The sequence below is a fragment of the Rhagoletis pomonella genome, unplaced genomic scaffold (assembly GCF_013731165.1).
Source record: "Rhagoletis pomonella isolate Grant_MI unplaced genomic scaffold, Rhpom_1.0 Rhpom_scaffold_00013, whole genome shotgun sequence".
In the NCBI taxonomy this organism is placed as follows: Eukaryota; Metazoa; Arthropoda; class Insecta; order Diptera; family Tephritidae; genus Rhagoletis; species Rhagoletis pomonella.
In genome coordinates, this window is record NW_023458567.1 from 5,240,312 (window position 1) to 5,267,669 (window position 27,358).

General features: G+C 37.7%; 4 protein-coding genes and 1 long non-coding RNA gene across 10 annotated transcripts in view; 2 read left to right on the plus strand and 3 right to left on the minus strand.

The window, feature by feature from the left end:
• The window catches only part of LOC118748596, a 165,234-nt gene extending 162,612 nt beyond the window's left edge, over positions 1–2,622 (minus strand). The window contains exon 1 of the long non-coding RNA XR_004994066.1: positions 2,446–2,622. This is a non-coding gene — a long non-coding RNA (uncharacterized LOC118748596). The remainder of the gene's footprint in view (positions 1–2,445) is intronic.
• Positions 1–11,937, plus strand: part of LOC118748578 (vinculin) — a 24,360-nt gene extending 12,423 nt beyond the window's left edge. For all 4 annotated transcript variants that reach the window (XM_036483111.1, XM_036483112.1, XM_036483114.1 and 1 more), the window contains exons 3-7: positions 8,500–10,569; positions 10,631–10,748; positions 10,826–10,956; positions 11,024–11,422; positions 11,490–11,937. In XM_036483111.1, the coding sequence (XP_036339004.1) occupies positions 8,500–10,569; positions 10,631–10,748; positions 10,826–10,956; positions 11,024–11,422; positions 11,490–11,597 (2,826 nt within the window). In that variant the 3' untranslated portion in view covers positions 11,598–11,937. The remainder of the gene's footprint in view (positions 1–8,499; positions 10,570–10,630; positions 10,749–10,825; positions 10,957–11,023; positions 11,423–11,489) is intronic.
• LOC118748593 (serine/threonine-protein phosphatase Pgam5, mitochondrial) lies at positions 2,730–15,804 on the minus strand. Of its 3 annotated transcripts, XR_004994065.1 has the most exons (3): positions 15,103–15,794; positions 14,619–15,028; positions 2,730–3,895 (listed from the first exon to the last, which is right to left on the minus strand). XR_004994065.1 is itself a non-coding variant. In XM_036483138.1 (2 exons), exons 1-2 carry the CDS (start codon positions 15,676–15,678, stop codon positions 14,717–14,719), a joined length of 885 nt encoding a protein of 294 aa, XP_036339031.1. In that variant the 5' UTR covers positions 15,679–15,804; the 3' UTR covers positions 14,066–14,716. The 3 variants fall into 3 exon arrangements, 2 of the variants coding, with proteins under 2 accessions (XP_036339031.1, XP_036339030.1); XM_036483138.1 differs by lacking the exon at positions 2,730–3,895 and having other exon boundaries at positions 14,066–15,025; positions 15,103–15,804; XM_036483137.1 differs by lacking the exon at positions 2,730–3,895 and having other exon boundaries at positions 14,069–15,028.
• A 154-nt stretch (positions 15,805–15,958) lies between these two features.
• On the minus strand, positions 15,959–20,780 carry LOC118748576 (myb-binding protein 1A). The gene is made up of 5 exons (XM_036483110.1): positions 20,110–20,780; positions 19,848–20,042; positions 19,606–19,791; positions 18,048–19,451; positions 15,959–17,970 (listed from the first exon to the last, which is right to left on the minus strand). Exons 1-5 carry the CDS (start codon positions 20,410–20,412, stop codon positions 16,138–16,140), a joined length of 3,921 nt encoding a protein of 1,306 aa, XP_036339003.1. The 5' UTR covers positions 20,413–20,780; the 3' UTR covers positions 15,959–16,137.
• A 15-nt stretch (positions 20,781–20,795) lies between these two features.
• Positions 20,796–24,254, plus strand: LOC118748580 (DNA topoisomerase 3-beta). The gene is made up of 7 exons (XM_036483116.1): positions 20,796–21,003; positions 21,084–21,831; positions 21,891–22,091; positions 22,154–22,748; positions 22,808–23,062; positions 23,129–23,525; positions 23,600–24,254. Exons 1-7 carry the CDS (start codon positions 20,913–20,915, stop codon positions 23,899–23,901), a joined length of 2,589 nt encoding a protein of 862 aa, XP_036339009.1. The 5' UTR covers positions 20,796–20,912; the 3' UTR covers positions 23,902–24,254.
• Positions 24,255–27,358: the final 3,104 nt, after the last annotated feature.

The window sequence follows — 27,358 nt, forward strand, 5'->3', positions numbered from 1 at the left end:
CAAACATGTGTTAGTATAAAATAGCAACGCACTCACTCCATAAATGTCAGCCAAAACAAAAACCTGTGCCGCATTCATTTAATTCCATTCATTCAATTTTTATCGTTTTCACGCCGTAAGAGACGCCCGCACACCTTCGTAAAAGTGGCAAATAGCTGAGTTTACATACATATGTACCCCGTTTGCCCCTATAACACTGGCTCATACTATTTCAAGCGATTTTAAAGTGGCAAAATATGAAAACATGCGCGTAGGTCAAGTGGCTGTGACCGCCAAATGTGGCCGGCAATTCGGTCGGCCAAACGGTTGAGCGGTGCGGCAAGCATTCACACCTGATCTGTGTGGTAGAGTTCATATTATAAATAGCCAGCTTATGACACTCACACAGTGGTAGTGATTTCCGCGATTTTTACCAATTATGGTTAGGTGTATTGTAATTAACCGGTTTTTATTCGCTTCTGCTATATTTTGATAGCTAACACTTTGGAAATTTCTGAATTCTTAAACGCGTAAAAATCGGTTTTTATTGCCATTTAGGGATGCTCAAATGTAGCGCGTTATTAGCGCCAACCGTTTGGGCGAGAGAAAGAAATTTAAAAATAAAATACAAATAATAACGAAATTAACCAAGTGTATTTCTTTATTCCCAACAGCGTTGTTAATTTAGTAACTGTTTCACGATTCTACTGAAATTTTCGAAAACGACATTAGATTAATCCTTAACATCCGGTTTCAGCAGCAATTTAAATGGAAAATTATTTTTTTATTTTCTGTCAATTTCCATATTAATTACAAAAAATTAAAATAATTTTTCACTTAAATTGCTTTCATGAAATTGGCTGTAAATCTATAACTCCTATTAAATAGTTGATTTTTTGAAATCTGTAGTACATAGTGTTAGAGAATTTTTTCAAAAATTTTAATTTTTTTTAATTTTGTCTATAAAAATGTTCGAGAATTCCATATTTTCACATTTTTTATTTTTAGTATTTTTTATGCATATTTTTTTTAAATTTTAATAATTTTTATAACTTATGATAGTCGTTGAAGTGAAGCTGTGTGTTTTTAATCACAATTCAAAGTTCATATTTTCCAGCTATTTAAGTCTTCTAGTATTTGTTCAAATTTGGTGTGTAACCACGCCATGGTTCCCTCAAATTGAACAAATTATAATTTAAATATAAATAATTTTCAATTTTCGTCTTTAGCAATACGAAGTTAGCTTAAAAAAAATATTCCTAGTTCGAGTTTTACAGATAAGCTTCTAAACAAAATATTTTTTTAAAAATGCTAAAATATAAAAACGTAAAAAAATCTCGCCAGTGCATCGTAAACTATAGCTCTGTGAATATAGAAGATATCGGCCTCAAAATTTCGGAAAAATCAGCGCAATGCTCATGCTCATAAATGGGATGAAGAAAAAATTTAATAACCGAGTGTGCAATGCCTGAAAAAATAGCATCTCAAGAAAAAAAGAAACATCAAAACATTTTCCGTTTGACGGTCATTTACTCAAAGGCCTATGCTTAACTGATTCTAGCCTTATTTTAATGAAATTTGCTGCAAACGAAAGCGAGTAGCATATATGTAGATTAATAAGTTTTATATTTTTTTCACTCCAAGTTTACAAACAAAAATGTACATAAAATAATGAAAACTTAAAAAATGCTCCTCAACTATCAAAGCTATAGCACTGGAAATTTTTGAAATGTTAGTCCGGTTCTCAAATAAAACGAAGTAAAAAATTTGATGTCTGATTTGACAAATTCGAAATTTTTGATATGTCAGAAAAAAATTAAATTTTGAAATTTTCATTAGCATGAAAAAATCATTTAAAATGGCTTACAAGAATGGAAAAGACATTTTTTCTATGAAAATTTCTTATATCAGTTTGAAGCTCTCAAGAAAAAATTACTTGTATATTTATTTCTTCAAGAAAATTTGCAGCAAAAGCAAAGTGCTTTTTCAATCAACAGGAATAATGAAAAATATTTCTTGTGATTTTTCTTGAGAGCTGGATTCTAAGCTTTAAGGACCAAAATTCAAAAAATCTAGCCCAAACAAAAATTATAAATAAATTTGAAGCTATTTCATAAAAACACTCCGTGATCATAATTATAAGCGCAGCACACATATTGACCAGTTTTACTGATTGGAGTTTTTTTTTGTTGAGGTTGTTGCTCATTTTCTCCATATATCTAATCTTTCTAAGAAATTTAATTAAAAAGCTCGAAATTTTTAAAAAAGTTTGTTGAATTTTTTTTCAAATAATTGCACATGGTTTGAAACTTGGATTTAAATAAACTATATTTTTATAAAAAAAAATAAAAATAAATTTAAACAACAAGATAAATTGTTAAAACTTTTCAATATGTGGTGCGCTTATAATTATGGCACGAAGTGTATATGTATGGGGAAAAATGTATGTACGTGTAGATAACTTACCGATTTTTGTGGAAGATATGCTTGTTATCAATAGTAAAATCGCCAATTATGTATGCTATTGAAGCTTACTCACTTACACTTACAAATTTTCGTATCATGATTTTATCAATAGACACTGATTTCACTTTCTTTTGCTTTGTATTTAACTTTTTGATATAAACTTTTTTAGTTAAAACATTTTTATTATTTTTTTTTAATATTCTTTATTATTTTATTTTTATTTTTATTTATTTATTTTATTATTTTTGCCATTATCTGGCCTAATAACAAGTAATATTTAAAAATTTTATTGAGCTTGGGGCCGTTTTTCAAAAAAAAAAATTATTGTGGAATACAACAATACTTTACAAGCGCTAGAAGTTTTAACTCCTATTTAGGAGATCACCACGTCTCTTCATGAGACTTCTTCATCCCATAAAACTCGATAAAGAAATCTGAAGAGATGTGGTGATCTCCGATATAGCAGCTATAAATACTAACATTTGTAAGCTATTGTTGTTTTGCACAATAATTTTTCATTTAAACAACCTAAAACCCAATAAAATTGTTGAATATTATTTTTTATTCTTTTTTTTTATTTTTTTATTTCTTTATTGGTTTTTACTTTTTTATGTTTAACTTTGGGCCATTCCGCATTTCCGGGACATTTGACTGCAGAATGTTATCAGTTGTGATTTATATTTATTGTAAAATATATATAAATAACTAATGTGTAAAATTCCTTTTAAAAAATATCAAACAATTTCTAAGTTATTTGTAACAATTATTTGAACGAATGTGACTGGTAGGAACCTGAACAAAGGAGCAATTTTAGCCGAAACACTTAATTTTCAAGCCAGATTTTTTGTTATAAACTATACGCTTTCGCTTTCATTAAAAATTTGGCTGATATAATCTTCATAGAAATGTTTAAAAATAACTAAAATTGTGACTGGTAGGACAGGTCATTGTGACTGGTGTAAAATAATTAGGTATTAAGTAAAAGTTTCGAGACAAAAATTAAAGCTTCTTTCTAATTTGTTAATATTTTTCAATAGATGAATGAAATGTAGTTATATAGCAAGCGGTTACTACTGAAATATGGATAAAAGGCATTTCTAAATTTATGACATGGAATGACCCCTTTCACTTTAATTATTTTTATTGGTTTTTTAAATTTTTATGTAATTTTTTACCACAATTTTTTACTCCTGACTTTGCTTTCTTTTAATTATTATACCTAATTTTTTTATATATTTTGCAAATATAGCCTTTTAGCTAATCATAGAGATAAACAACTTTCATAATACATACTTATGTACACACACAAACACTGATACAGACACTAATGAGTTCTTGTTGTAAATATTGTTTGTCATCAAAAAGTTAAACATACATACATGTGTATGTTCAAATGGAAAGCGTTTGCTTGCATTAACGATGTCAATATTGCTGTGGCCATATAACAAAGCTGAAAACAGAAAAAAAAAACAAATTAAGAAAACAATTTTAACAAAGCAATTGAAAAACATTAATTAAATTGATATTATGGCATTAGAAGTAAAAAATAAAAATAAGATTTGAAAAAAATAAAAACTTAAGCTCTATTAAAACATGGACAACGAGGAATATTTTAAAATAAATTAATTAATTTAATAAAATAGTAATAGCCAGTTTCACGAAAGCAATTTGAGTTAAAAATTATTTTTTATTCGATTTTAATATGGAAACTGACAGATAAAAAATATTTTTTTACTTAAATTGCTTTCGTGAAACCGGCAGTAAGTAAATAAAATTTAAAGTGGCAAAATATTTTCCCAACCTGAAAAATCAAAAACCTAAATATTATTTTTTTTTATATTTTCACTTATATATGTATGTACATACAGTGGTCTAAAAAATAAAGCCGCACCAAATTTTGACAAGTTTTAAGACATTATTTTTTTGTTATTCAATTTTGGTTATTTCTTTATAAAAATATAGTTGATAACAAAAAAAAACGTGTAAATGATCCAAATTTCAAACTTTGCGCAATATTAAAAAAATTAACAAGCTTTCTTAAAAATTTCGAGATTTTTTGATCAGATTTCCTAGAAAGATTTACAGTTTTGTAGCCCATTGAATTTTAGTTTCAAATGGCTATATGGTTATTCTGTTAATTTTTCAGATTTTTTCTACCATTTGCTTCCATATAACGAATAAGCAAAAATTTATTTTTATATAGAAAAAACCCGTAACATCTTCGACAAAAAATATCCTAAAGAGTCAACGGTAATTTTTAGCAATTTAAAATGTGTACTTTATTGTACTAGAATTCAAACTGCATACTCAGGAACTTTCTAGGAAATTTAATTAAAATAGATAGAAAAGTGTACGAAAGTTTGTTGAATTTTTTTAAACATGCATAAATACTTGTGTTAAATTAAAATTTTGGAAATTTTAGTGTATAGTAATTATTTTCCATTTTGGTGGAAAATTTAATATTTTAAAGTATTATTGATAATGAGGCAATTCTTGTTTTCGTACGAATCGAAAATTTTAAATTTTTGTATAGAAAATGACAGGAAAATTTCGTGATTTTTGATGCGTACGAAAACAAGAATATGCCCAAAGATTTATACAGTGACTCTAACAAATGATCACGTGTTGATTTTTTTAAATATTCGCAATGTTTTTCGAGCAAAATTTTTTTCGCTATATTTCTATAAACGGTGGACGGTGTGTCCAAACCCAACGCGATTTTTGAGCCCTTTCAAAATTGCACTTCATTATACTAAAATTGTATCTAAAGATTCATATCAAAGTGAAAATGAAATTTTGAAACTGTGATTTATGTATATGATTTTGGTTAAAGCTTGGACGATATTTTTATAGAAAAATAAATAAAACTTAGGTCGAATATTCAAAAAAAAAAAAAAAATCAACAAGTGGTCATTTGTTTGAGGCACTGTATATACTTTAATTTATTTTTTAAAAACCTTTACTTTCTATTTGTTTCACTCTATCTTTCAGATTTCTTTTTAACTTTTTATTTATTGATTGTTGTTGGCATAAAGTTTTTTATTGAATGCTATTTTTATTTTAGGATCTGAAAGTTTCTCCTTTTTGTAAATTAACATAGTCCATGATAGTGCGCTAAATTGTGTGAAATGGAATTTTGGAATGGAACACTTCATTAAAACAGTTTTCTGTTAAAGTCTTTTTATATATATTTTTAATTTTTTTCTTTAAAAATGATTTGTTATTAAAATTTGTAATTTTTCTTTTCATTTTTCAAAAATTATCTTTACTACATTACTGATTTGTAGATTTTAAACATTTGTTCCAATAAAATTTAATTTAAAGATAAAAACTAAAATTAATTGAAATAAAATAAAGTAAATAGAAAACACTTTTTAGCAATAGTTATATGCAATTTTATGATTTTAAAATACATTTTTTAATTAATGCAAACATCCTTTCAAACACTCCCACATTTTTCACGCCACTCCTTCCACCCCACTTTTCAACCAGACAAATTTCGCTACACACCTTTATGGCAAGTATTTATGTATGTTAGCGTGTTGGTGTGTAGTGTAGTGTGGATACGTGTTTTTAATAAATCAATTTGGCATTGAAATACACAGATCTCTACAATCAATTAAGCGCTTTCCGCGCGCAAAAAAACAAAACCTTGGAACTACATATTTTCATTTCAAAATTGAAATGTTTATATTACAATATCGAGCAAAGCACATTAACCTATTTACGAGTGCGGTGTATGAACGTACATACACATGTACATATGTATGTATGCATGTGTACTTTTGTATGTAGCTATGTGGTTACATCGTTAAATTTTATTAAAGCAAAAATTGTAAACACACGCAAGCAAGTGCCAAGAAGAATATTGGCGGGCTGAGGGCAAGACGAATTTGTTGCAAAAAAAAAAAAACAAAAAGGAAACAAAAAACAAAAAAAAAAAAAATTTAAATTGCAGCCGAAATAAACTCAAATTATAATTACATAATTATTTAATGTGCTGATGAATGATGAATGTGGAATATGGGAATGTTTTGTTGACAAAAATTGCCTCATCTAACACATTGTGGTTGTTTCTACTTTTTCTAAAGCCATTTTTTTTTTATTGGTATTGCAAATTAATGAATGTCGTAAATTATTTAATTTCATTTTTGTTATTTTAACTTTCAGCATTATTTTTTTTTTATTTGTTTAGCTTTAAGTTTTTTTTTATGCCAAATCGGTTTAGGTTTTTTTTATATTTTGCTTCACATGATTTCATTATCCAGTTTTCCTTGGGTCTTTTAACCCCATTGATGACTAATACGAAAAATAGCAATAAATCTTTGCGTATACTTTCTCGCTGACGCCCACCTTTCCACTACATTATATTCTATATAAAAACACATTCAATCGAGGAAGAAAAAAATAAAAATAAAACACTCATTTACCAGACATTTTCCGCTCGGCGTTCGGCATTTCGCCAAATTTTTCATAAATTTGTACGATTTTCTTACGTATTACAACCTGTAAACTTGTGGTTACGGTTCACAAAAGGACTCGAGGACTTTTTTTTTTGAAGAATAACAAAAACCTAAATTCATATGTATGCAGCTCTGAAGAAGTACGAAAAATTCATATAAAGCAGCGCACAAGTAATGGAAAAGAAATTTTATTTTATCACAATTTCTTAAGAAATCAGTACGCAGCTCTCATGAAAAAATGCTCCTATACTTTTACATATGTATATCTTCAAGAAAATTTACAGCAACCGCAAAGTACTTTTTCAAGCAACAGAAATATGTAATGAAGAATATTTCAACTGATTTTTCTTGAGAACTGCAAACGGCCCTTTAACTTCGAAAATTTATTTTTCCGAAAAGTAATCATATTAATTTTATTTTAACTGTTATTGAGCTTTGTACCACGATTTTTTTTTTTTTTTTTTTTGGGAAAATTGCAAAAAGCAAACAAAGTTTAGCAGCAGCAGTTACAGCTGCTATTTCGGAGATCACCACATCTCCTCATCAGACTTCTGTTTCTAGAACTCAGCAGGAATCGAAGCGGCATCATCGATGTGCAAAGTCCGCAGCGCTAAACTCTTGTTGCTTATCCATTTGCATATTCAACCTACTACAATCAAGTGCAGCCGATTTGCCGCTGTTTCAACTTTTTTTAATCAAATCAATTGTCATTTCGAAATTCGAAATTTGAGATCCGCAACCCCAAAAACCCCAAAATACCGTTTTGATAAGGTTTGCTGATTTCTTCAATTTTTTGTTCGCCATCATAAAATTTTATTTTAAAAATACTTTAATTTTGGAATTTTCTCCATTTGAATATTTTTTTTTTGGAAATGTATGTTTTATTTTTTGAAAATATACATATTGATTTTATTTTATATTTTGAGAATTTTTTTATCTATGTATATATTTTTTAAGCTTCAACTAAAATAAAATAAAATTTTATATTTTTAAACTTAACTTTTTACGTTTTTCGAGTTTTTGTAAATTTCAAATTTTTAGGCAGTTTTTCGTTTAAGGGAGATTTTTGTTTCGAAAATTGAAATTCTAAGTTTATTTTGAATTTAAATGTTCAAATTTTTTCGTTTTGTTTAAATTTCACTTATTTTATTGTGAAATATCAAAACTTTTTTCAACTTTTTCCTATTGGGCCATTATTTAAAAACGTTTTTAATTTATTTTTGAAACAAGTTTTGAAAGCTTTTATTTATTAGGGTATTTATTTCTTTTGAAACTCTCTGTTCATTTTTATTATTGGAGATTTTTTAATTTTTCAAAAAGTTCAATTTAAATATTATGGATTTTGTGGGAAAATATATGTTTCGAAAATTTTTATTTTAAGTTTTCTTAAAATTGTAAAATGTTAAAGTTTGCTTAGTTTGGATCTTATAACCTATAAACCTTAATTCATTACTTTAAAGTAGATATATTTTCCGTTTTGACTTTTTTTTAAATATTTTTCAAGCACATAGTTTGAATACCCTAGCTACTTTTGCACCACAAAAGTAATAATTAATTATTTTTTTTCCTTCTCTCTTCTCTCCCCACTCAGGTCTCTCGCCTCGTCATCCTCCATGAAGAAGCCGAAGATGGCAACGCCATGCCCGATCTCAGTCGCCCCGTACAGGTGGTGTCGGCAGCTGTGGCCAATCTCGTCAAAGTCGGCCGCGAGACCATCAACAGTTCGGACGATAAGATCCTGAAGCAGGAGATGCCCGCATCGCTGCAGCGCGTCGAGACTGCCTCGCAGTTGCTGGAGGAGGCTTCCGATATGTTACGAGCCGATCCCTATTCGGGACCTGCGCGTAAGAAACTAATTGAAGGAAGCCGCGGTATACTGCAAGGCACCTCCTCGCTGCTGCTCTGCTTCGACGAGTCCGAGGTGCGCAAAATCATACAGGAATGCAAAAGGGTGCTCGACTATTTGGCCATTGCCGAAGTGATAAATACCATGGAAGATTTGGTGCAATTCCTCAAGGACCTCTCGCCGTGTCTGAGCAAGGTGGCGCGCGAGGTGGGCGCGCGTGAGAAGGAGCTGACACATCAGGTGCACAGCGAAATTTTGGTGCGCTGCTTGGAGCAAGTGAAAATATTGGCACCGATCCTCATCTGCAGCATGAAAGTCTACATACACATCGTCGAGCAGCAGGGCAAGGGTGCGGAGGAGGCGGCCGAGAACCGCAACTACTTGGCGTCACGCATGAGCGATGAGATACAGGAAATTATACGCGTGCTACAGCTGACTACCTACGACGAGGACACGAGCGAATTGGACAATTTAACGGTGCTGAAGAAGCTCAGCAATGCCATCAACAACAAGTCTGAGCTGGCTAACGACTGGCTTTCCAATCCGTATGCGCTGAAGGGCGGCGTTGGAGAGAAGGCGCTGCGCCAGATAATCGACAATGCCCACGAAATCTCGGATCGCTGTCTGCCGCAGGATGCATACCCCATTCGGCGCTTGGCGGACGAAATCGCCGCCATGACGAATAGCTTATGCGAGCTGCGCCAGGACGGCAAGGGCACTTCACCGCAGGCAGAGTCTTTGGCGCGCGCCATACGCGGCAAGCTCGGCGACCTGCAATCCCTGGTACGCAACGCCGTCGTCGGCGTGGACAAGGCAGGCCTGCAGCAAACCGCGCACACCATCCAAGGCCGTCTGGAGCAGGCCGTCAAATGGCTCCAGCATCCCGAAATCAACGACGGGGGCTTAGGTGAGCGCGCCGTCAACCTGATTGTGGAGGAGGGGCGCAAGGTTGCCGAGGGCTGCCCGGGTCATCAGAAGGCGGAAATCAATCAACTCTGCGACGAGGTTGAGCGTCTCAAGCGCCAAGCGGCGGGCAACACACCAGCTGCCAAAGAGGCCGCTAAGCAGCTGACGCACAAGCTGCACGAACTGAAGGCCGCCATACAGAACGCGCTGGTCAACCGCATCGTGCAGGACTTCATGGACGTCAGCACACCGCTGAAACAGTTCACCGAGGCGGTTATGCTGCCCGAGGGCACGCCTGGCCGCGAGCAGAACTTCAATCAGAAATCGAACAATCTACAGGCATTTAGCGATCGCGCCTCCAAGACATCGCGCATGGTGGCCGCGGGTGGCGCTTGTGGCAACAAGAAGATCGCCGAGATTTTACTTTCCTCGGCGTCGCAGGTGGACTCACTGACGCCACAGCTCATCAATGCCGGTCGCATACGCATGAACTATCCGGCCAGCAAGGCAGCCGACGAGCACTTGCAGAACTTGAAACAGCAGTACGCCGACACTGTGCTGCGCATGCGCACACTCTGCGATCAGGCCACCGATCCAAGCGAGTTCATCAAGACATCCGAGGAGCACATGCAAATGTACGCGAAGCTGTGCGAGGACGCCATCGTGGCTAAGCAGCCGCAGAAGATGGTCGATAATACATCGAATATAGCGCGCCTGATCAACCGCGTGCTGCTGGTGGCCAAGCAGGAGGCGGACAACTCTGAGGATCCGGTATTCACGCAGAAGTTGAATGCGGCGGCGAACAGGCTGGAGAGCTCGCTTCCCGCAATGGTGGGCGAGGCGAAGCGCGTAGCGACAAATATCAACGATCCAGCCGCGGCGCAGGCATGGAAATCGGCATTCCAGCGGGTGAGTGTGCGAAAAATATGGCATTAGTATATATTTGTGTAACGGTAATTCTTATTTGCAGCTGCTGGGGGATGTACGCGATGTACGTTCCGCCATTGCGCCAACACCGCCACCACTGCCCACTTCACTGCCACCACCGATACCAGAGCTCAGCGCGCTGCACATCTCCAATCAAAATGGTGCGTCTGAGAGTCTAAATGCGAAATTTATATAAATTAATTCAGCTTTGTTTTTTTCTTATTTTATCGCACAACAGCCGAACGCGCGCCACCGCGTCCGCCCTTACCACGCGAAGGCCTAGTGCCTGCGCGCCCACCACCGCCAGAAACGGACGACGAGGACGAAGGCGTCTTCCGCACAATGCCACATGCCAACCAGCCAATTTTGGTAAATGCTGCGCGCTGTCGCTTATAGTTGTGCTAGCTATGAACATACTATCTTTCTTTGTCCACAGATTGCCGCTCGCGGCCTCCACCAAGAGGTGCGCCAATGGTCGTCGAAGGACAATGAAATCATTGCCGCCGCCAAACGCATGGCCATTCTGATGGCGCGCCTCAGTGAGCTGGTGCTCTCCGATTCGCGCGGCAGCAAGCGTGAGTTGATCGCCACCGCCAAGAAGATTGCCGAAGCGTCGGAAGATGTGACGCGCTTGGCGAAGGAGCTGGCGCGCCAGTGTACAGATCGTCGCATACGCACCAACTTGTTGCAAGTGTGCGAGCGTATACCCACCATTGGCACGCAGCTGAAGATTTTATCCACTGTGAAGGCGACTATGTTGGGCGCGCAAGGCTCTGATGAGGATCGTGAGGCCACCGAGATGTTGGTGGGCAATGCGCAAAATCTGATGCAGAGCGTAAGTGAAGTAGAAGTATGTGGGTTCGCTTTCGGAACAAATTTTTTTTCTCAATTCTTTTCCGCAGGTCAAGGAGACAGTGCGCGCGGCCGAAGGCGCCAGCATTAAAATTCGCTCAGATCAGACGAGTAATCGCCTGCAATGGGTGCGTCGCCAGCCGTGGTATCAGTACTAGGCGATTTATGGATTTTTTTTTTAATGCCTCAAAGTGCCCACAATTTATTAACATTTATCGAATGCCACCTTTTTTTAAAGTGTAGTAGTTAAAAAATATTATTTTAAAATTATAACTTAAATTTTTTTAATTTATGTATGTATCAAAATTACAACGAAGAAACGATTTTGTTATAACCATCTTTTGCGACTTGTTTCCTAAGCTTTTAGTGTGCTAACCGAGTTTATTGGAATTATTGAGAATTTAAAGAAACGTAATAAAGCAATAATTTCTACTAAATACATAGATTTAAAAAAATATAAATATAAAAACAAAATAAAATAAAAAATTTTGAAGTTTGTGGAACCCCTATTTTAAATTCAGAATAAACAAAAATGCGTAAGTAGTTTGTTCTAAATCGTACGTCACGTCCAAAAATAGGCAATCATTTGCTGGCATTTTGCCATCAAAAGTTTTTAATTAAACAGTTTTTAACATTGTTTCATTTATTTTATTTTAATTACCTTTTATATTTTGTTTTTATTTTTTTAATTATTTTTGCTTCAAATTTTTTATTTTTATTTTTCCTACATATTTTATTTTTTTATACATTTTGTATTCCGTCATATACTCATATTTTATTTAATTTCAATTAATTTTTTACTTTCCCTATCAAATAGATGTTTGCAGTCTGCCCACAAATTCCAATTTATTTCGCTAATTTGTTGCATGTCAAATTTCATAGTTCGATACATTCCTATGCATTTTTAAGGCCACACATGCACACGTTTGTATGTATGTATGTATGTATGTATGTACGAGTATAATCAAATATTCAGATGTGTGCCGACAAAATACTCTTTTCCGCCATTTTTTCATGTTACAAAAATAAAAATAAAAAAATATTAGTCAACCGCATATTTGTATTGCAATTCGTTTCACGCAGGCGAAACAAAGAGCCTGTAGGAAATGGAAGAGACGAAATCAGCCTTATCGCCATCTCCATGTGAATAAATCGTTCCCATAACATATTGTTTTTGTCTTGTTTTATAATTTTAGTGAAAATTTGTTCACATGGAATTGGCGATAAGGCCGAATAAAATAAAAATAGTTGGGTATAACTTTTCTATTAAAAATTTAAGCGAGAGCGTTATGTTGGGAAACGCACAAAACTAGTAAAAACTTGTAACTTACGCGATTTTTGACACTTCCCGACGGGAAAATTTCCCATCGTCATAAAATTCAAAAAAAAAAATCTATATTCACGACGAAGTCTAGAGGTTCATAAAGCAACCTCTGGACCCGACAGCATACCGACAAGCCTTGAACGGCATTCACAGGGTGTCCAATCAGTTCCGAGTTATATAGACTCTCGACCTGTGAATGCCGTTTCGGGCACACAACCACCAAACATGGACGAGACAGAGCTTCGTCTGCCTCGGTAGACTCGGACCACACTAGCCCAACTTCGCTCTGGCTACTCGTACCTAAGCAGAGTAGATGCAGATGTGCCAAACGAGTGCCCGGCATGCGGGGAGACACCCCATGACTCAAGACATCTCTTCGCATGTCCACTGAACCTCACTCTACTAACGCCTCTGTCCTTATGGACAGACCCTATCGAAGCTGCACGTTTATTGGGTGTCCCGTTAATAGAGCTTGACGACAACGATTTGTAGCCACTACAACAACGATTGAGGGAGGGACTAACCAATCTGGGCGGGGTTGTTGTAGCCGCTACAACAACAACAACAGCCAGTAGGAAGAATACACTTTTTCAGTAAATTTTGCAAGTTCCATTAGAAATTGGTACTGACTATTTGTTATTATACACACCCAAAAAAATCTCCGTTGCGCCTAAAACTATGCTTGCCTTGTAGTTCATCCAATTAGTCTTTAAATGCCACACACTTTGACTGTCACTGGATTGATGACATTTTCATGACATTTTAGAAATTCGCGCAAAATTTTATAAATTGATTTTCATTAATTACGAAAAAGCGCCTGCTTAATGGAGCATTGAAAAATATTTAAAGGCGGAAAAGCCAAACATCATTCCACAAACAAAAGAATGCGGAATTTCATACAATAAAAATGTATGTACATACTCATGTATGGGCAGTTGGCCAAAACAAAAATGTATGTATGTACATATCGCACACCTAGATCTAAAGTGAGCTAAGTCAAAATTCAGAGGGAAATTTCTACATATGTAGGTGTGCGATATGTACATTCATTTCCGCTCTAGGAGAAAACGCCGATTGTAATCAGTTTATCTTATCTAGCGATTTTAAAGTCCAACGCTCACTTCCCTCCCCAGAGTTATCCACTTCAATTTCAGAAGATTAGCAACACGAAATACAGCGTCAGCTGACCTTCAAAGGGACAGATACAACGTACAAAAATAAACGTAATAAAAATAAGCATACAAAATAAAATAGCTAAAGAAAAGAAGTACCTAAAAGGCTAGAACGCCATACATAAGATAAGATACACAAAAATTAAAAATTAAATTAAAGGAAAGCAGAAAAAATCAATTTTTATAAACAACCACATAGTATGCTTTTTCTCGTGATATGGTTATTTCCAGCATAAATTTCCAAGCACTTGAGGAGCAAACACAAACTCTTTTGGGAAGCAATTCGTTGCATTGCAACAATTCAAGCAATCGACGAATTTATTAAAACATTTTTTGACTGCATAAATCTTTACTTTTTTCTTCCCTTTTAAAGCAATGTTTTAAATTTTCTGCATAATAGTAATATTTTTAATACGTACAAATGCTAGTAAAAGGATAAACGCAATTTTATGTTGGTGTTTATATACGCCCTAAAGTTAATTTACTGATTTTGGTGTTTATTTTTATATAGTAAACTTGTTATTGTTTAAGTACGAGATAAAATAGTTAACTGCTTTATGGTAATTGGTCTATAATATGGCAGGAGTAACATAAACTTCCACACTACCTCGCTTATTCATAACTCCAAACTGTTTATATTTAACTGATTTCCGACGCATTTAATTCATTAATTAAAAATTTACCTCAAAATTTCTGCAATGATTTTCTTTGCTCAGCAGCTGCACTGACTTTTAATTTTATGCTTATTTTAGTTATGATTTAGTAATTCTGCTTTCGACAATTAAACTACATTTTTCACTTCACGCGGTATACGATTGGATAGGCAATTCGCTGGCATATAGCCACTCTCGCCCAAATGCTTTATGCAAACATTGCCCGAGGGGCTGATGGTGAGCCAAGTAATTGAACCATGATTGATATTCATGCGCAGCCACGCCTCAGGCGGTATCTGTAATGCCCGGCATACAAAATAGCGTATGACATTCGCATGTGCAATTATAAGCGTGTAAGAGTCATGCTCTTGTTCTGGATAGGCCCGATGAAAGTAACGTCTAAAGGCCGCCTCTATGCGTGCACCATCCCGGAAGAACTGCTGCAAGTAAACAAATGTGTTACGAAAACAATTATAAATTTATTTATTTACACTCCCTTCCGCCCTCAACTCACAGACTTCTCGGGCCGCCAGTGTCCCACAGGCGGTTGCGGTGCTATCGGAGCACCTTCTCGCAAATAGTGACAGTGCTTCACTTTTTCCAGATCATAGTCGATTTCTTTGAGTATCATCTCAGATGTCTCCTGCGCGCGCGTCATTGTCGACACTATAATCTTGTCCCATTTAATGCCCAACTCATGCAAGCGTTGGCCTGTATATTTTGCCTGCAATCGACCCAATTCGGTCAAATGATGATCCTTATCGTGCACGCCCACATCCAAGTATTGCCCATGGCGCACGAGCACGATATGGCGAGTAGCTTTTACGCGCATTTTCTCTAACTCGCTATTGAAGCGATTTTGTTCTTGTGGTGTGTCATTCTTAAGTGGATGCACACAACTTTTCGGATCACGACAATCCCAATCCGGATCCCAGATTGCTGCTTCACTAACTGGCTTATCGGAGTTTGTCCACGAGTTCTGCACCAGGTTGCTGGGCTCGCGCAAACGCTGGTAGTAATAAACAGCCAGGCCGGCGCCGGTACCGACGGCAATGCTACTTAATTTGCGTAAATTATTCCACGCGACCATAATCAAACGTTTTAGTAATGATTTGCGAGAATTTTATAATTTTTATGCGGAGCGAATTTGCAATTAACCTACTGACAGCGCGGTAAACTGTAAACAACGCTGATTGGCATTTGAGGTTAGAGATGTACACATGCATTATCACTTATAAAAGTATCGATAAAATTATCGTGTAAAGTTATCAAAACGGAAGGAAACACGAACAAGCAGGCTTTCCAAGCTTCCAGAAAATTTTAATCATACCTACCAAATTTTTAATAAACTATTTTTTTACGCAAGCGACAAATCCCGCGTTTTTATTTCTGTGTATTTCTTAGTAAACAGAATTATATTTAGAAAATAGTGATTTTTCGATTACAGATAAAAATTGTTATTTATATTTTCAAAAAAAAAAAACAAATATTTCAATCATTTTTACATGTTTCTTACATTACCAACTATCGAAAAAATACACTACATCTCCTATTCTTCCTCCGCCTCTTCATCATCTTCGTTTGACGCTTGCCGCACAAATGCGAAGCTGCCATTTAATCCTGCAGAGGCAACTTGCAAACGTTGCTCTTTCTTTTGCTTCTTCAGTTTGCGTAACGCTTTATCATTGATTTTCTTTCGCTTTTTCTGTGCACCATTCCCCCCATCGTTTTCCACTGCCTCCAACGTATCATTTCCCACATGATCACCGTGTTCCCTCTTTGCAGTCGCTGCCGCCTCTCCTACTGCTTGCTTGCCATTCATCTTTTGCTTGCCCTTGCCATTGCCACGCTCCACCAGCAGCTTGTAGGCGGCACAATATCGTTGATAAACCTGCGTTGAATCGGCACGCATGCTTTGAATAGCTTGTTTAATGTCCACGTCGGCCAGAGCCGATTTCACTTGCAGCCGATGGTGTGTCTTCTGTGCCTGCATCAGCAATTGCAGTAACACGGTATACTCCTTCGGCGATATTTCAGTCCCAGTGCCCGCGGCTAGCGCTTTGATGTGGCTACAGAGCGCGCTTTCTATCTGCTTTAATTGAGTTTTTGCGGTGGACACATCCAGCCGCTGAAGTTCATGATTTTTGTAAAGCACATCGAGTAGTTCGTAGATTTGTATGCGGCGGAAAGCACGCGTTTCCAAGTTCAGACCTTTGCGCGACAGCGACACCGCCAGTTGCCAAACGCCACTCCAGCGCAGCCGGAAAATGTCGGACAATAAAGTGATATTCACGCTTGGATTACGCGATTGTAGGAACTCCTGGAGATATTCTTCGTATAGCGCTAGCACTTTTTTGCAGTCATCGCTTTTCTCTGCAGCAATCTTAATCGCGCTATTCACCAGGAATATAATGCATTTGTTACGCAGCTTATTCATTGCCTCAAAAGCTGCTGCTGGCGATTTCTGTTCGACAATTAGGCGTATAAAGGCCACCACCTCATCCTCCTGGACATCGGCGACATCGTATTTCAATGCCGTCAATTTTTGCAACACCTTTTCCACTTTGATTTGCAGCGGTTTCAGCTCGTCTCCTACACAGTGTGGCAGCATATTGTACAAAGCAAGCATAACTTCAATGGCGATCAGCAAAAGAGGCTGCTGTTGCAAGTAGATTTCGAGCAGATCGAGGACACGTATGCGGAAATGCATAACCGTGGTAATTTTGACACGATAGCTCTTTGACTTCTTAGCAGCTGCACCACCACCGCCTGTCTTGCGCATGGCCTTAAAAGCTTCAGCTAGTGCTTCGTCAAGCTTGTGCCCTTCCTCCTCAGTCATGTCATTCAAATCGATTGAGGCCATATCATCGTCATCGTCGCCCGCGGTAGGCATGCCACCATGTGCCATAAGCGCTTGTGAGACGGCATTACGAAGCCTGTCGGCAGCTGTCGCTTCATCTTCCTCGGCATCATCGTCGTCGTCATCGTCATCCTCGTCTTCTTCATCATCGTCATCATCATCATCATTACCATCTTCATCCTCATCGTCGTTATCATCACCACTACCTTCGGCATCATTATCAGCCTTACCATTTACTAGTTTCGGTGGTGATTTTTTATTTTTACCACCTTGTGTTTCATCATCGTCATCATCAGTATCTTCTTCATCCTCATCCTCACTTTCGTCGCCATGTGCACTTAGAGGATTATGGCCATCCTTCATGTCCAATACAGCTAATATTTGGTGTACAGCGGTCAGGTTCAGGCTCCCGCACAAGTGTGGGAACAGCGCATTGACAATATTCCGCAGCGCCGTGGCGTTTTGTGAAAGTAAATGAAGGAATAAATCCACAACGACCTCAATCCATTCGGGTTCTTCGTCCTGAAAAAATAAACGTTTTTTTTTTATATGTATGCATATAAAAAAATGTTATTTGCACAAAACCGTACGCAACCTACCTCCGTTTCGGAATTCTTGACACTTTCCTTGGTCTTTTGCTTTTTCTTATGTTTCTCCTTCACCCGCTGCATACACTTGAGCAGGTCTTCTATGGCCGGTCCCGCCATTTCCGGTTCGCGGAACAGCTGCAAGCCCATATTGAGTAGCAAAATTTGGAAAACCAATTCCAGTTTATCATCGCTTACTGTCGCTTTCGTCGACTTTGACTTGTCCTTTTTCTTCCCACTGGTTTCACTTCCACCCAAGGCTGTGTGCATTTGCTGCCAATATTTATGCAACGTGTCGTCGTATTGCTTAATACGGAAATATTTCAAGGCATGTTTATGCCCCATACGCTCATTGCAGTGCTGTACCAGCTTCAAGAGCAATTGCTTTTCCTGCTGCAAGTCGACCAAACGACTCTGCATGCTTGTGAAGAACATATTTTTGCATTGTTCGCCAAAGTCATTGCTGAAAGTGGACGCACTCTCCTTTTTGCATATATCCGCCGACTCGTTGACATAAAATATGCCACAGGTGAGCAGAAAGCGCAGTTGCTGCTCTCGCCAATCATATTCTTGGCGCATCGACTTGTGCGCGAGCAAATGCTGCAGCACATAACCAGCATTCATACGTTCGAAATTCAGCCATTCTTCGCTTGCGTTACTCGGATTCTTCGGCTGTAAGCCTAGGAAAATGTTATGATGAAGTGTGTATACTTTCTTAACACCTGTAGTGCCCAGCGCATTGATTAACTGATGTACCACGCGCGTGCTAGTATATTTCTCTATTCCAAATTGGCCGGGAGGCAATATAAGTCGGCGTATTACGGCTACCAGTTGTTTATCATCCGCGAGTTTGGTGCAACAACTCACCAAGGCTTCGAAAAAGTCGTCGTAAAAAGCTTTGAGTGTTTCATCTTTCTTTTGTTTTTGATTTTTTAGCCCTTCAACCAGTAAATGCATAAAGTTTGGGCTTAACAAATCTGCAACAGCCACATGCTTCTTTTCCGTTTCCTGTGACTGCTGCCAATTGTTAAAGACATCTGTGGCAATTTTCAAAGTAATTAATTCGCGTAACTTATTGCTGCTTTCCAAACCAGCATCAACCTGTTCTAACCAGAATTTGTTCAGGTTATCACTTTTAGCTATATAAGAGCCAAAGGCCTCAAAAGCAGGATGTGTCAATAATTGCATATTATTGTGTTCCCAGAATAGGCGATACAGATGAGCATAGCTCTCAGGCTGTAAAAGATCGGCGTGGCCAAAGTGCGCCTTCATGAATTTGGCATTCGCGATTTTAGGAAAACGAAGCTGCGTGGCTATTAGGCAATGCACAGTTTGCAGTGTTTGCTTTGACCATGAACGCTGCAGTTCATTCTGCAATGAAGGCCAAACGACGGTGCTGAATTGCTTTGGAGACAACTGTTTGAAAATGAAGTAAAATTTAGCCAACAAAAATATTTTAGCTGGAGGTTAGTTTTTTAATAAATAAAAAATTGTTTGAATTACAAACAAGCTCTGCATACACACTGGCCGATGCCCTATATAAGCAACTGCATTTTCCAATTACCAATACCTTTTCGACAAGTTCTACGAGTAGTGCATAACCAAGGGATGCATGATAACTGCGTTGTTTTGTAGCCTGTATCAGAGTGTTTGTAATACGTTCCAAATACTCATTGTGCTCGATGTTATCCAAGCGTCCCGCCTGCTGCAACGCACCACAAACCAATATTTTACCAACAACCGCATCAGCATCATCCTGAGCAAAAGGAGTGTTAAATAATCCACTATTTTATGGCCAATGTATGCGCTTACCTTGTTTCCCACGGTCGCGCCTACATGCAGCTCTTTTTGCATCGTATCAAAAATGTGTTCGAGCGTTATTTCCTGCTCGTCGAAAGCTTTAAGAAACGCTACTAAACCTGTGTAAAATCCTGCCCGTGACGTATTAGTCGCAGCGCCACAGCCACGCACTAAACGCTTTAGCGCGTACGTCAGCTCTTTTTGACGCTATTGATGTAAAAATGTTTAAAAAACGTGTACTTATTATATTCATATTAACAACAATCCAACAAACCTTATCGGCCTCCTTGGTTTTGCTCAATTGTTGGAGCAATTGCAATGCCGCTTTCATGCGTTTATCTTCGTCATCGTTGGTTAGTTCCTTAAAATGCTGGAATATGGAAACATTCACTGAACCTCCTGACTTTTCTGCGGGGGGCTTCTCAACTGCTTGCTCCTCAACTTCCCCATTAATACCATTTAAAAACTTTGCCTTCTTTGGCGACTTTGCGGGTGGCGCGCTACTAATATCAGATTCTCCATCATCCTTTGCAGGCAAATCCCGTTTCGCTGCTTTTTTCGCCGATTTAATTTTCATTCCTGTAGAATTCACCTAATCCTGCTGCTATTTCTGCCAAAAAACAATCCACGATCAACAAAGCACATGTGTATGGAAGACTGCCAGATTTGACAGCGCTATGCTAAGAAGAAGAAGAGTTTAGGGGTTGCCAAGTCAATACACAAAAGGACAGCAAACATTTTCTCCAAAAATATTTTTATAACACAATTTTTTTTAAATTTTCACTAAAACGCATGTTAGAATACCTCTTTTTCGTTATTTAAAACCATTAAATGAAATGCTTGTTTTTAACCAAAAATGTAGAATATTCAAATATTGAAATCAGCAGTTTGGATGCCAAACGTTTTCCTCTGTTGAAGTTTTAATGGCACTGTTTTTACTGACAGCAGCAGCACTGTGTGTGTGTTTTCTCCTTGCCCAGCATTTTTCCGCGATTCCAGCTAAAAATCAGGAAAATAACTTAAAGGAGCCATATTAGGCAAAATTAAAGCCGCCTGTTAAGTTCAAGCGCAAGAACAATGAAGAAAGTATTGATGGTTGCGGAGAAGCCGTCGCTGGCTGGCTCACTCGCCTCAATCCTATCCAATGGGCGAAGCACGACGAAAAAAGGTTTGTATCCACCCCGCTTTAGCGTATCGAGCTGCTAAATAGAGAAATATAAAATTTACTACAATTTATCCCCTTTGCAGCATCCAGTAATTCCTGCTCAACTCATGAATGGGTTGGTCCATTCCGCGATGAACGCAGCGTATTGTTTCGCATGACGTCAGTCTGCGGTCACGTCATGTCGCTCGATTTTGTTGGCAAATACAACTCTTGGGATCGCGTGGATCCGGCAGAGCTATTCGGCTGTCCCACTGAAAAGAAAGAAGCCAATCCCAAGCAGCATATGCGTTCATTTCTGGCGAATGAAGCGAAAGGCTGCGATTATTTAGTACTATGGCTCGATTGTGATAAAGAGGGCGAGAATATTTGTTACGAAGTTATGGATGCGGTATCGCGTGTAATACCAAATGTATACAGCCGGAATGTAACATATCGCGCTCACTTTTCTGCCATTACCGAGAAGGATATCAAAGGCGCTATGGAAACGCTTGGTTATCCCAACGAAAACGAATCAAAATCTGTGGATGCGCGGCAAGAGCTGGACTTACGCATTGGTTGTGCGTTTACACGCTTTCAAACGAAATTTTTCCAAGGACGTTATGGCGATTTGGACTCATCGCTGATATCATATGGACCTTGTCAAACGCCTACGCTGGGATTTTGTGTGAAGCGGCATGATGATATACAAACGTTTAAACCTGAGAGTTTTTGGTATCTGCAATTACTGGCTGGTCAGCCAGAAGTCACGCTGGAATGGTCGCGTGTACGAGTATTCAAAAAAGAGATTGCCATGATGCTGATGCAGCGCGTGAAGGAGCAAAAGGAAGCGCTGTATGTGTGATTTTATTTACTTGAATAGCTATATTTAATTTTGCAGTGCATACTTTTAGGGTTGAGAGTGTGACTACTAAAGAACAGTTCAAGGGACGTCCACAAGCGTTGAACACAGTAGAATTGATGCGTATTGCAAGTTCAGGATTAGGTATAGGACCCTTTCAAGCCATGCAAATCGCCGAGCGATTATACACGCAGGGCTATATCAGTTATCCGCGTACAGAAACCAATCAGTATCCCGAAAATTTCGATTTGCAGTTAGTTAACATGCGATTTTAAATAGCTAGGAGCCCCATGATTATTTATTGTACAATTGCAGCGCCGTTTTGCGTCTGTTGCAACCCTCCTCCGAATTTGGCGACGAGGCACGCAGCATATTGGGCGATTTCAATTCGCCACGCAAAGGTAAAGACGCTGGCGACCATCCACCGATCACGCCCATGAAGCTGGCCAGTCGTGGCGATTTCGATAAGGACACCTGGCGTGTATACGACTTCATTTGCCGTCATTTTCTTGGCACCGTGTCACGCGACTTGAAGTACCGCACCACCACCGCTAAATTGCGCGTTGGCATGGAGACCTTCACCTTCACCGCGAACGTATTAATCGACCCGGGTTATACTAAAGTGATGACTTGGCAGGCATTCGGACGCGATGAGGCTTTACCACCCTTTGTGGAGGGTGAAAAAGTTGCTATTAACGATGTACGTATGGCTGAATCTCAGACAGGCCCACCGGATTACCTCACCGAGGCTGAGTTGATTACACTCATGGAACAGCATGGCATTGGTACAGATGCCTCCATACCAGTGCACATCAACAACATTTCGCAGCGAAATTATGTGCGCATTGAGACGGGACGTAAACTCATACCCACAACTCTGGGTATAGTGCTGGTGCATGGATATCAAAAGGTAAATGTCGCATGCTCTAATATGTAGTGAACGCTTGAACGTAACCTCTTGCATTTTAGATCGATCCTGAGCTCGTCTTGCCCACTATGCGCTCCGAAGTGGAACGTATGCTGAATTTGATTTCCAAGGGTTCAGCGGATTTCCATGCTGTGCTGCGACATGCCATTGAAATTTTCCGCTTGAAGTTTTTGTATTTCGTTAAAAATATTGCCAGCATGGACAGCCTGTTCGAGGTGTCCTTCTCGCCATTGGCCGAAACGGGCAAAGCGCATTCGCGTTGCGGCAAATGTCGACGTTACATGAAATACATACAAGTAGGTCACTAAAAATAAAAAATTACTATAGTCGATAGTTTGCAAAATTTCTAATCTCTGTTTTAGACAAAACCTGCACGCCTGCATTGCTCGCAGTGCGACGAAACCTACTCGCTGCCGAATGGCGGCAATGTCAAAGTTTATCGCGAGTTCAAATGTCCGCTAGACGATTTCGAGTTACTGGCTTTTACAACAGGCGCAAAAGGACGTTCATACCCATTCTGTCCATACTGCTTTAACCATCCGCCATTCAGGGATATGCCCAAAAATGGTGGCTGCAATTCCTGCACGCATCCAACCTGCCCGCATTCGCTTAATACGCTGGGTATTTCCAGTTGCGTGGAGTGTGAACATGGCATACTTGTACTGGATTGCACCTTAGCGCCTAGTTGGAAATTAGGCTGCAATCGCTGCGATGTCATTATCAATTGTTTCAAGGGCGCCACCAAAGTGACGGTGGAAGGTAAGTCGTTACTTAAAATTTTAATGAATGTATACTTGATATTTTGGCGCTTCCACTTTTTTGCTCTCTTTCAGAACAAAAGTGCACGGAATGTGGCGCACAGCTAGTCAATGTGGTCTACAAGTCGGATAAAACGAAATTCAAAGATAGTAGCGAAGAAAAAAGTGGCTGCGTTTTTTGCTCGGCCGACTTTGCGCATTTGGTGGAGAAACATCGTGCGGTGGCATCGCGGCCAGTAAACGTGCGCGGTGGTGGACGTGGCGGTGGGCGTGGTGGTGTCAAAGTTGGACGTGGTGGTGCTGGCGGCGGAAGAGGCGGGCGCGGTGCAAGACAACCAAGGGATAAAATGGCACAGTTAGCAGCATATTTCGTTTAAGTATTAATTGTGTGTTCTTTACAAGCAATGTGGAAAAGCATTATACAAAAATCAGTAGCTAATGAATTGTACAATTTCATCGTATGACTTTTTATATATGTACATATATTCCTACAAATATAAAAGTTGTGTACATACATGTATCCTTGAAAGTGGATGTATGTAAGTTTAATGTGTACGTACTTTTAATTGCATTTATTAAAAATGAAACAAAAAATTTATTTAAATAACATTAGTAAATGTATGTGAAAATACGTAAAAAGCACTAAGAAAAGCATTTAATTATCGAGAATTGTGCATCAAAAAACTGCAAGCCATAGAAAAATTAAAGAACCGATTATGAAGAACGAAAATAAAATGTCTTATTATTGGGGAAGTTTTTATGTTTTCAGTAGTAGTTTTGTGAACTTATTAAGAAATGTTTTTTTTTTAATATAAAAAAATATATAAATAAAAGTAAAAACTAAAAACAAAACATTGGGCCGTATGAGTAAAAATAAGCAATTGCTTTTTCTTAAAATTTCAGACCTTTTACTCCATTCATTCAAACAAAACTCAAGTAAAAGGTATGGAATTTTAAGAAAAAGCAATTACTTAGTTTTTATTCATACGGCCCATTAGAAAGTATCACTTTATAGTTTTTCATTCATTAAGAACTTGTAGTTTTTATCGTTTGAGTTTTTAATTAAATTAACAAATTTCTTTCAAAAGTTTTTTCTCATTAATTAATACATATTTATTTTCAACTTTTTCATGTCCCTGTATTAACCACAAATTGTTTCAATCAACTCACATTCCAGTGAATCGCCTTACAAAAATAATTGCAAATCTCTCGTCTACACATAAGTCACAAATTGACACCCGCTCCAACCCCAAAATATGAACTTAACAAACAAATTAAAGTAAGTAATTTAAAATTACATACCTGCTGACGTACATAGGTATGTACATATATACGCTCTGTTGATGGCCAGCTCGCAGTGGCCTTGCTTTCGAGTCAGCGAAGCGACCGCAAAACTTTCCAGCGGCTGCTGAATTACACACAAAATATATAACAGACAGCATCGTATAGTTCTATATTCATACGTATGGAAGCTTGTATGTATATATGTATGTACGTATTTGTGTGTCTGTAAACAACACACGAGCTAATGGGTGGGAGTTTTAAAGATTGCAACCTTACAGGCGGTGCATACGAATGTCAGGTACAATGCAACCATTTTTTAGGAATATCCATTCATACAGATGTAACTGTCATGTTTACCCTTTTGCGCATGTGTAGCGTTGAACTTGTAACTGAAATTGAAAATTTTCAAAATTAACAAAACAAAAGAAAAACTTGACAAGAATTTGCTAGTACATAGTTATTTAGTTACTTCCCACAATTAGTTCTTCTAATGTCAAAGTTATGGAAAAAAATGGAAAAAGCGGCAAGCAGCCTTGTAATATGTTGCATGTGCAAGCTTACATATGCATGTATGTATGTATGTACTTATATAAGAACAGTACGTATGTACATACATAGTATGTACATAGGTAGGTATTTACGTGTGAGCTGCACGTCACAATAAACACACGTGCATACATACACATGTACTAGAGATGGGCGCGGACTAAATATTCAATCCCGATGCAACCCATTCCGGCTTACAATTTTGAGGTCCCGATCGTTTTTCAGAATTGAAGCGTGGGTCCCGATATCAATCACTAAGCGAAATTCTCATGGCTTTCAATCTAACTGAAAAAACATATTCACCCTCATTGCGAGAGTCGTGTCGAATGCAAGTCGGTTTTTCGATAGTCGAATCGTATAGAAAATCTCACGTCATTGCCTAAAATTTCCACTCGACTAGTGTATTAAAACGGAAAAACTTGGCAGCACTGTATAGTTTTCGACGATTTTCGTCGCTTACTTATTTCAGCACGACAGTAGACAATGCCAATGTTGTCGAGTCGTACAATTTAGCCTAATTTACGACTTACGCAATGAGGCTGAATAACTATATTGAAATAATATGGCAATAACCAGATCAAAAATCAATCCTTTGGAATATGTAGAAAGTATTTGGTGCCGCCCACTGTAGACGAATGGTTTGAGGAGCGCATTACCCTGAAAAAGTCTTCAAATTAAAACAATTTGCCGTTCGGCGGCGTGGTCCCTACTTTTGCATGCCAACATAAAGACGGACTAAATGGAGGAGCAGTAGTTATTCTGTTTTGACTTTGCCGTACGTTTTCTTCCCAATATAACGTTAAAGATGCGAATTTCATACAACGTTTTTAAAGTTTTTTGTCAAGTCCCGTCCGCTAACTTTTAAGGGTATGTATTTCCGATACCGGCTATACCGATATCCCAGGCCCATCTCTAATATGTATGTACATTATTTGGTTTCATTGTTGGCATTTCTTTGGTTTAATTTACGATGTATTGTTTACTTTTATTTATGTTGCACTAACAACATTTATGCTGCCATTAATGACGTCAAATTGGCTTCCGTTAAGCATTTTCTTTGTCTCAAGATATTCGTGGATGATTAGATTGAATATATATTTATATATATATATATATATTTATTGATGCTTTGTACACAATTTTCTTTCAAAAAAAAAATCGTAAAAGCACGTTATCTTTATTGTTGGTGCGAAAAAGTAGATTAGTGACAATCCATGGCAAAAATAATCTGGCATCTTTTCATCAAATTTGAAGGTATCTGGGTAAAATTTTGCCTTATAGTGGTAGGTAATCCTTCTTATGCCCGTTGGACCGCGATAATGCGGATACTCTTACGCGTGTACAAGCTCGAACTATGTTCTTGTTTATTCTCGCACCCAAATAGTTTTCCATCGTTTGCACTGTTTTTTTATATTAGTAGTGCAATGAATTCATGCGTTTTGCAAGCTTCTGTGACAGCTACTATAACCTAACCTCGCCTTTGCAGCATTTGCATTAACTTCTCTATACACAACCGCAATTATCTGGCAAAAGCATGAAACATTTTGGCATTTCAGCTTTATTTTATACTTATAAGCGCTTATTTTCGTTTTCGCGGCATATTCGCATAATTCAACCCAACCAATTTCCTATTCTTCAAATAGCAGTTGAATGAGATTTTGCTTTCAAAAGACTCTCGTTGCGAACTTTCCTATAGAAATGTTCAACGTGGCGTATGAATTACGCGTACTTTTTTGGGCTATACAATAGAGCTGGAAAACTATCGGATGGCACTATCCTAATTCCTTTTAATATGGGAAATAATTTAAAAAGCAAATTTAATATTTCGGTTAAATGTAGTGGAATTATAAACCTTATTTGTAGCAGTTCCCGTTAAGTACACAATAAAAAGCATTTACACTAACTTCGATGATTTTACGTTTGTATCAACAAATTTCGAATAAACTAGTATAATTTTGTTAAGACTATTGTTAATTTGTTCGCTCTCTTTATTGTTTTTCTAAT

Bases quoted from the DNA above. Each gene is read 5' to 3' on its own strand.
- LOC118748593 (XM_036483137.1), bottom strand. From the start codon at position 15,678: ATGGTCGCGTGGAATAATTTACGCAAATTAAGTAGCATTGCCGTCGGT. The intron at 15,029-15,102 runs GTGAGTTGAGGG...GTTTACTTGCAG, and splicing joins ACTGGCGGCCCGAGAAGTCT to CAGTTCTTCCGGGATGGTGC.
- LOC118748576 (XM_036483110.1), bottom strand. From the start codon at position 20,412: ATGAAAATTAAATCGGCGAAAAAAGCAGCGAAACGGGATTTGCCTGCA. The intron at 19,452-19,605 runs GTATTGGTAATT...ATTTTCAAACAG, and splicing joins TCGTAGAACTTGTCGAAAAG to TTGTCTCCAAAGCAATTCAG. The intron at 17,971-18,047 runs GTAGGTTGCGTA...TTATTTTTTCAG, and splicing joins TCAAGAATTCCGAAACGGAG to GACGAAGAACCCGAATGGAT.
- LOC118748580 (XM_036483116.1), top strand. From the start codon at position 20,913: ATGAAGAAAGTATTGATGGTTGCGGAGAAGCCGTCGCTGGCTGGCTCA. The intron at 21,004-21,083 runs GTTTGTATCCAC...TCCCCTTTGCAG, and splicing joins GCGAAGCACGACGAAAAAAG to CATCCAGTAATTCCTGCTCA. The intron at 23,526-23,599 runs GTAAGTCGTTAC...GCTCTCTTTCAG, and splicing joins CACCAAAGTGACGGTGGAAG to AACAAAAGTGCACGGAATGT.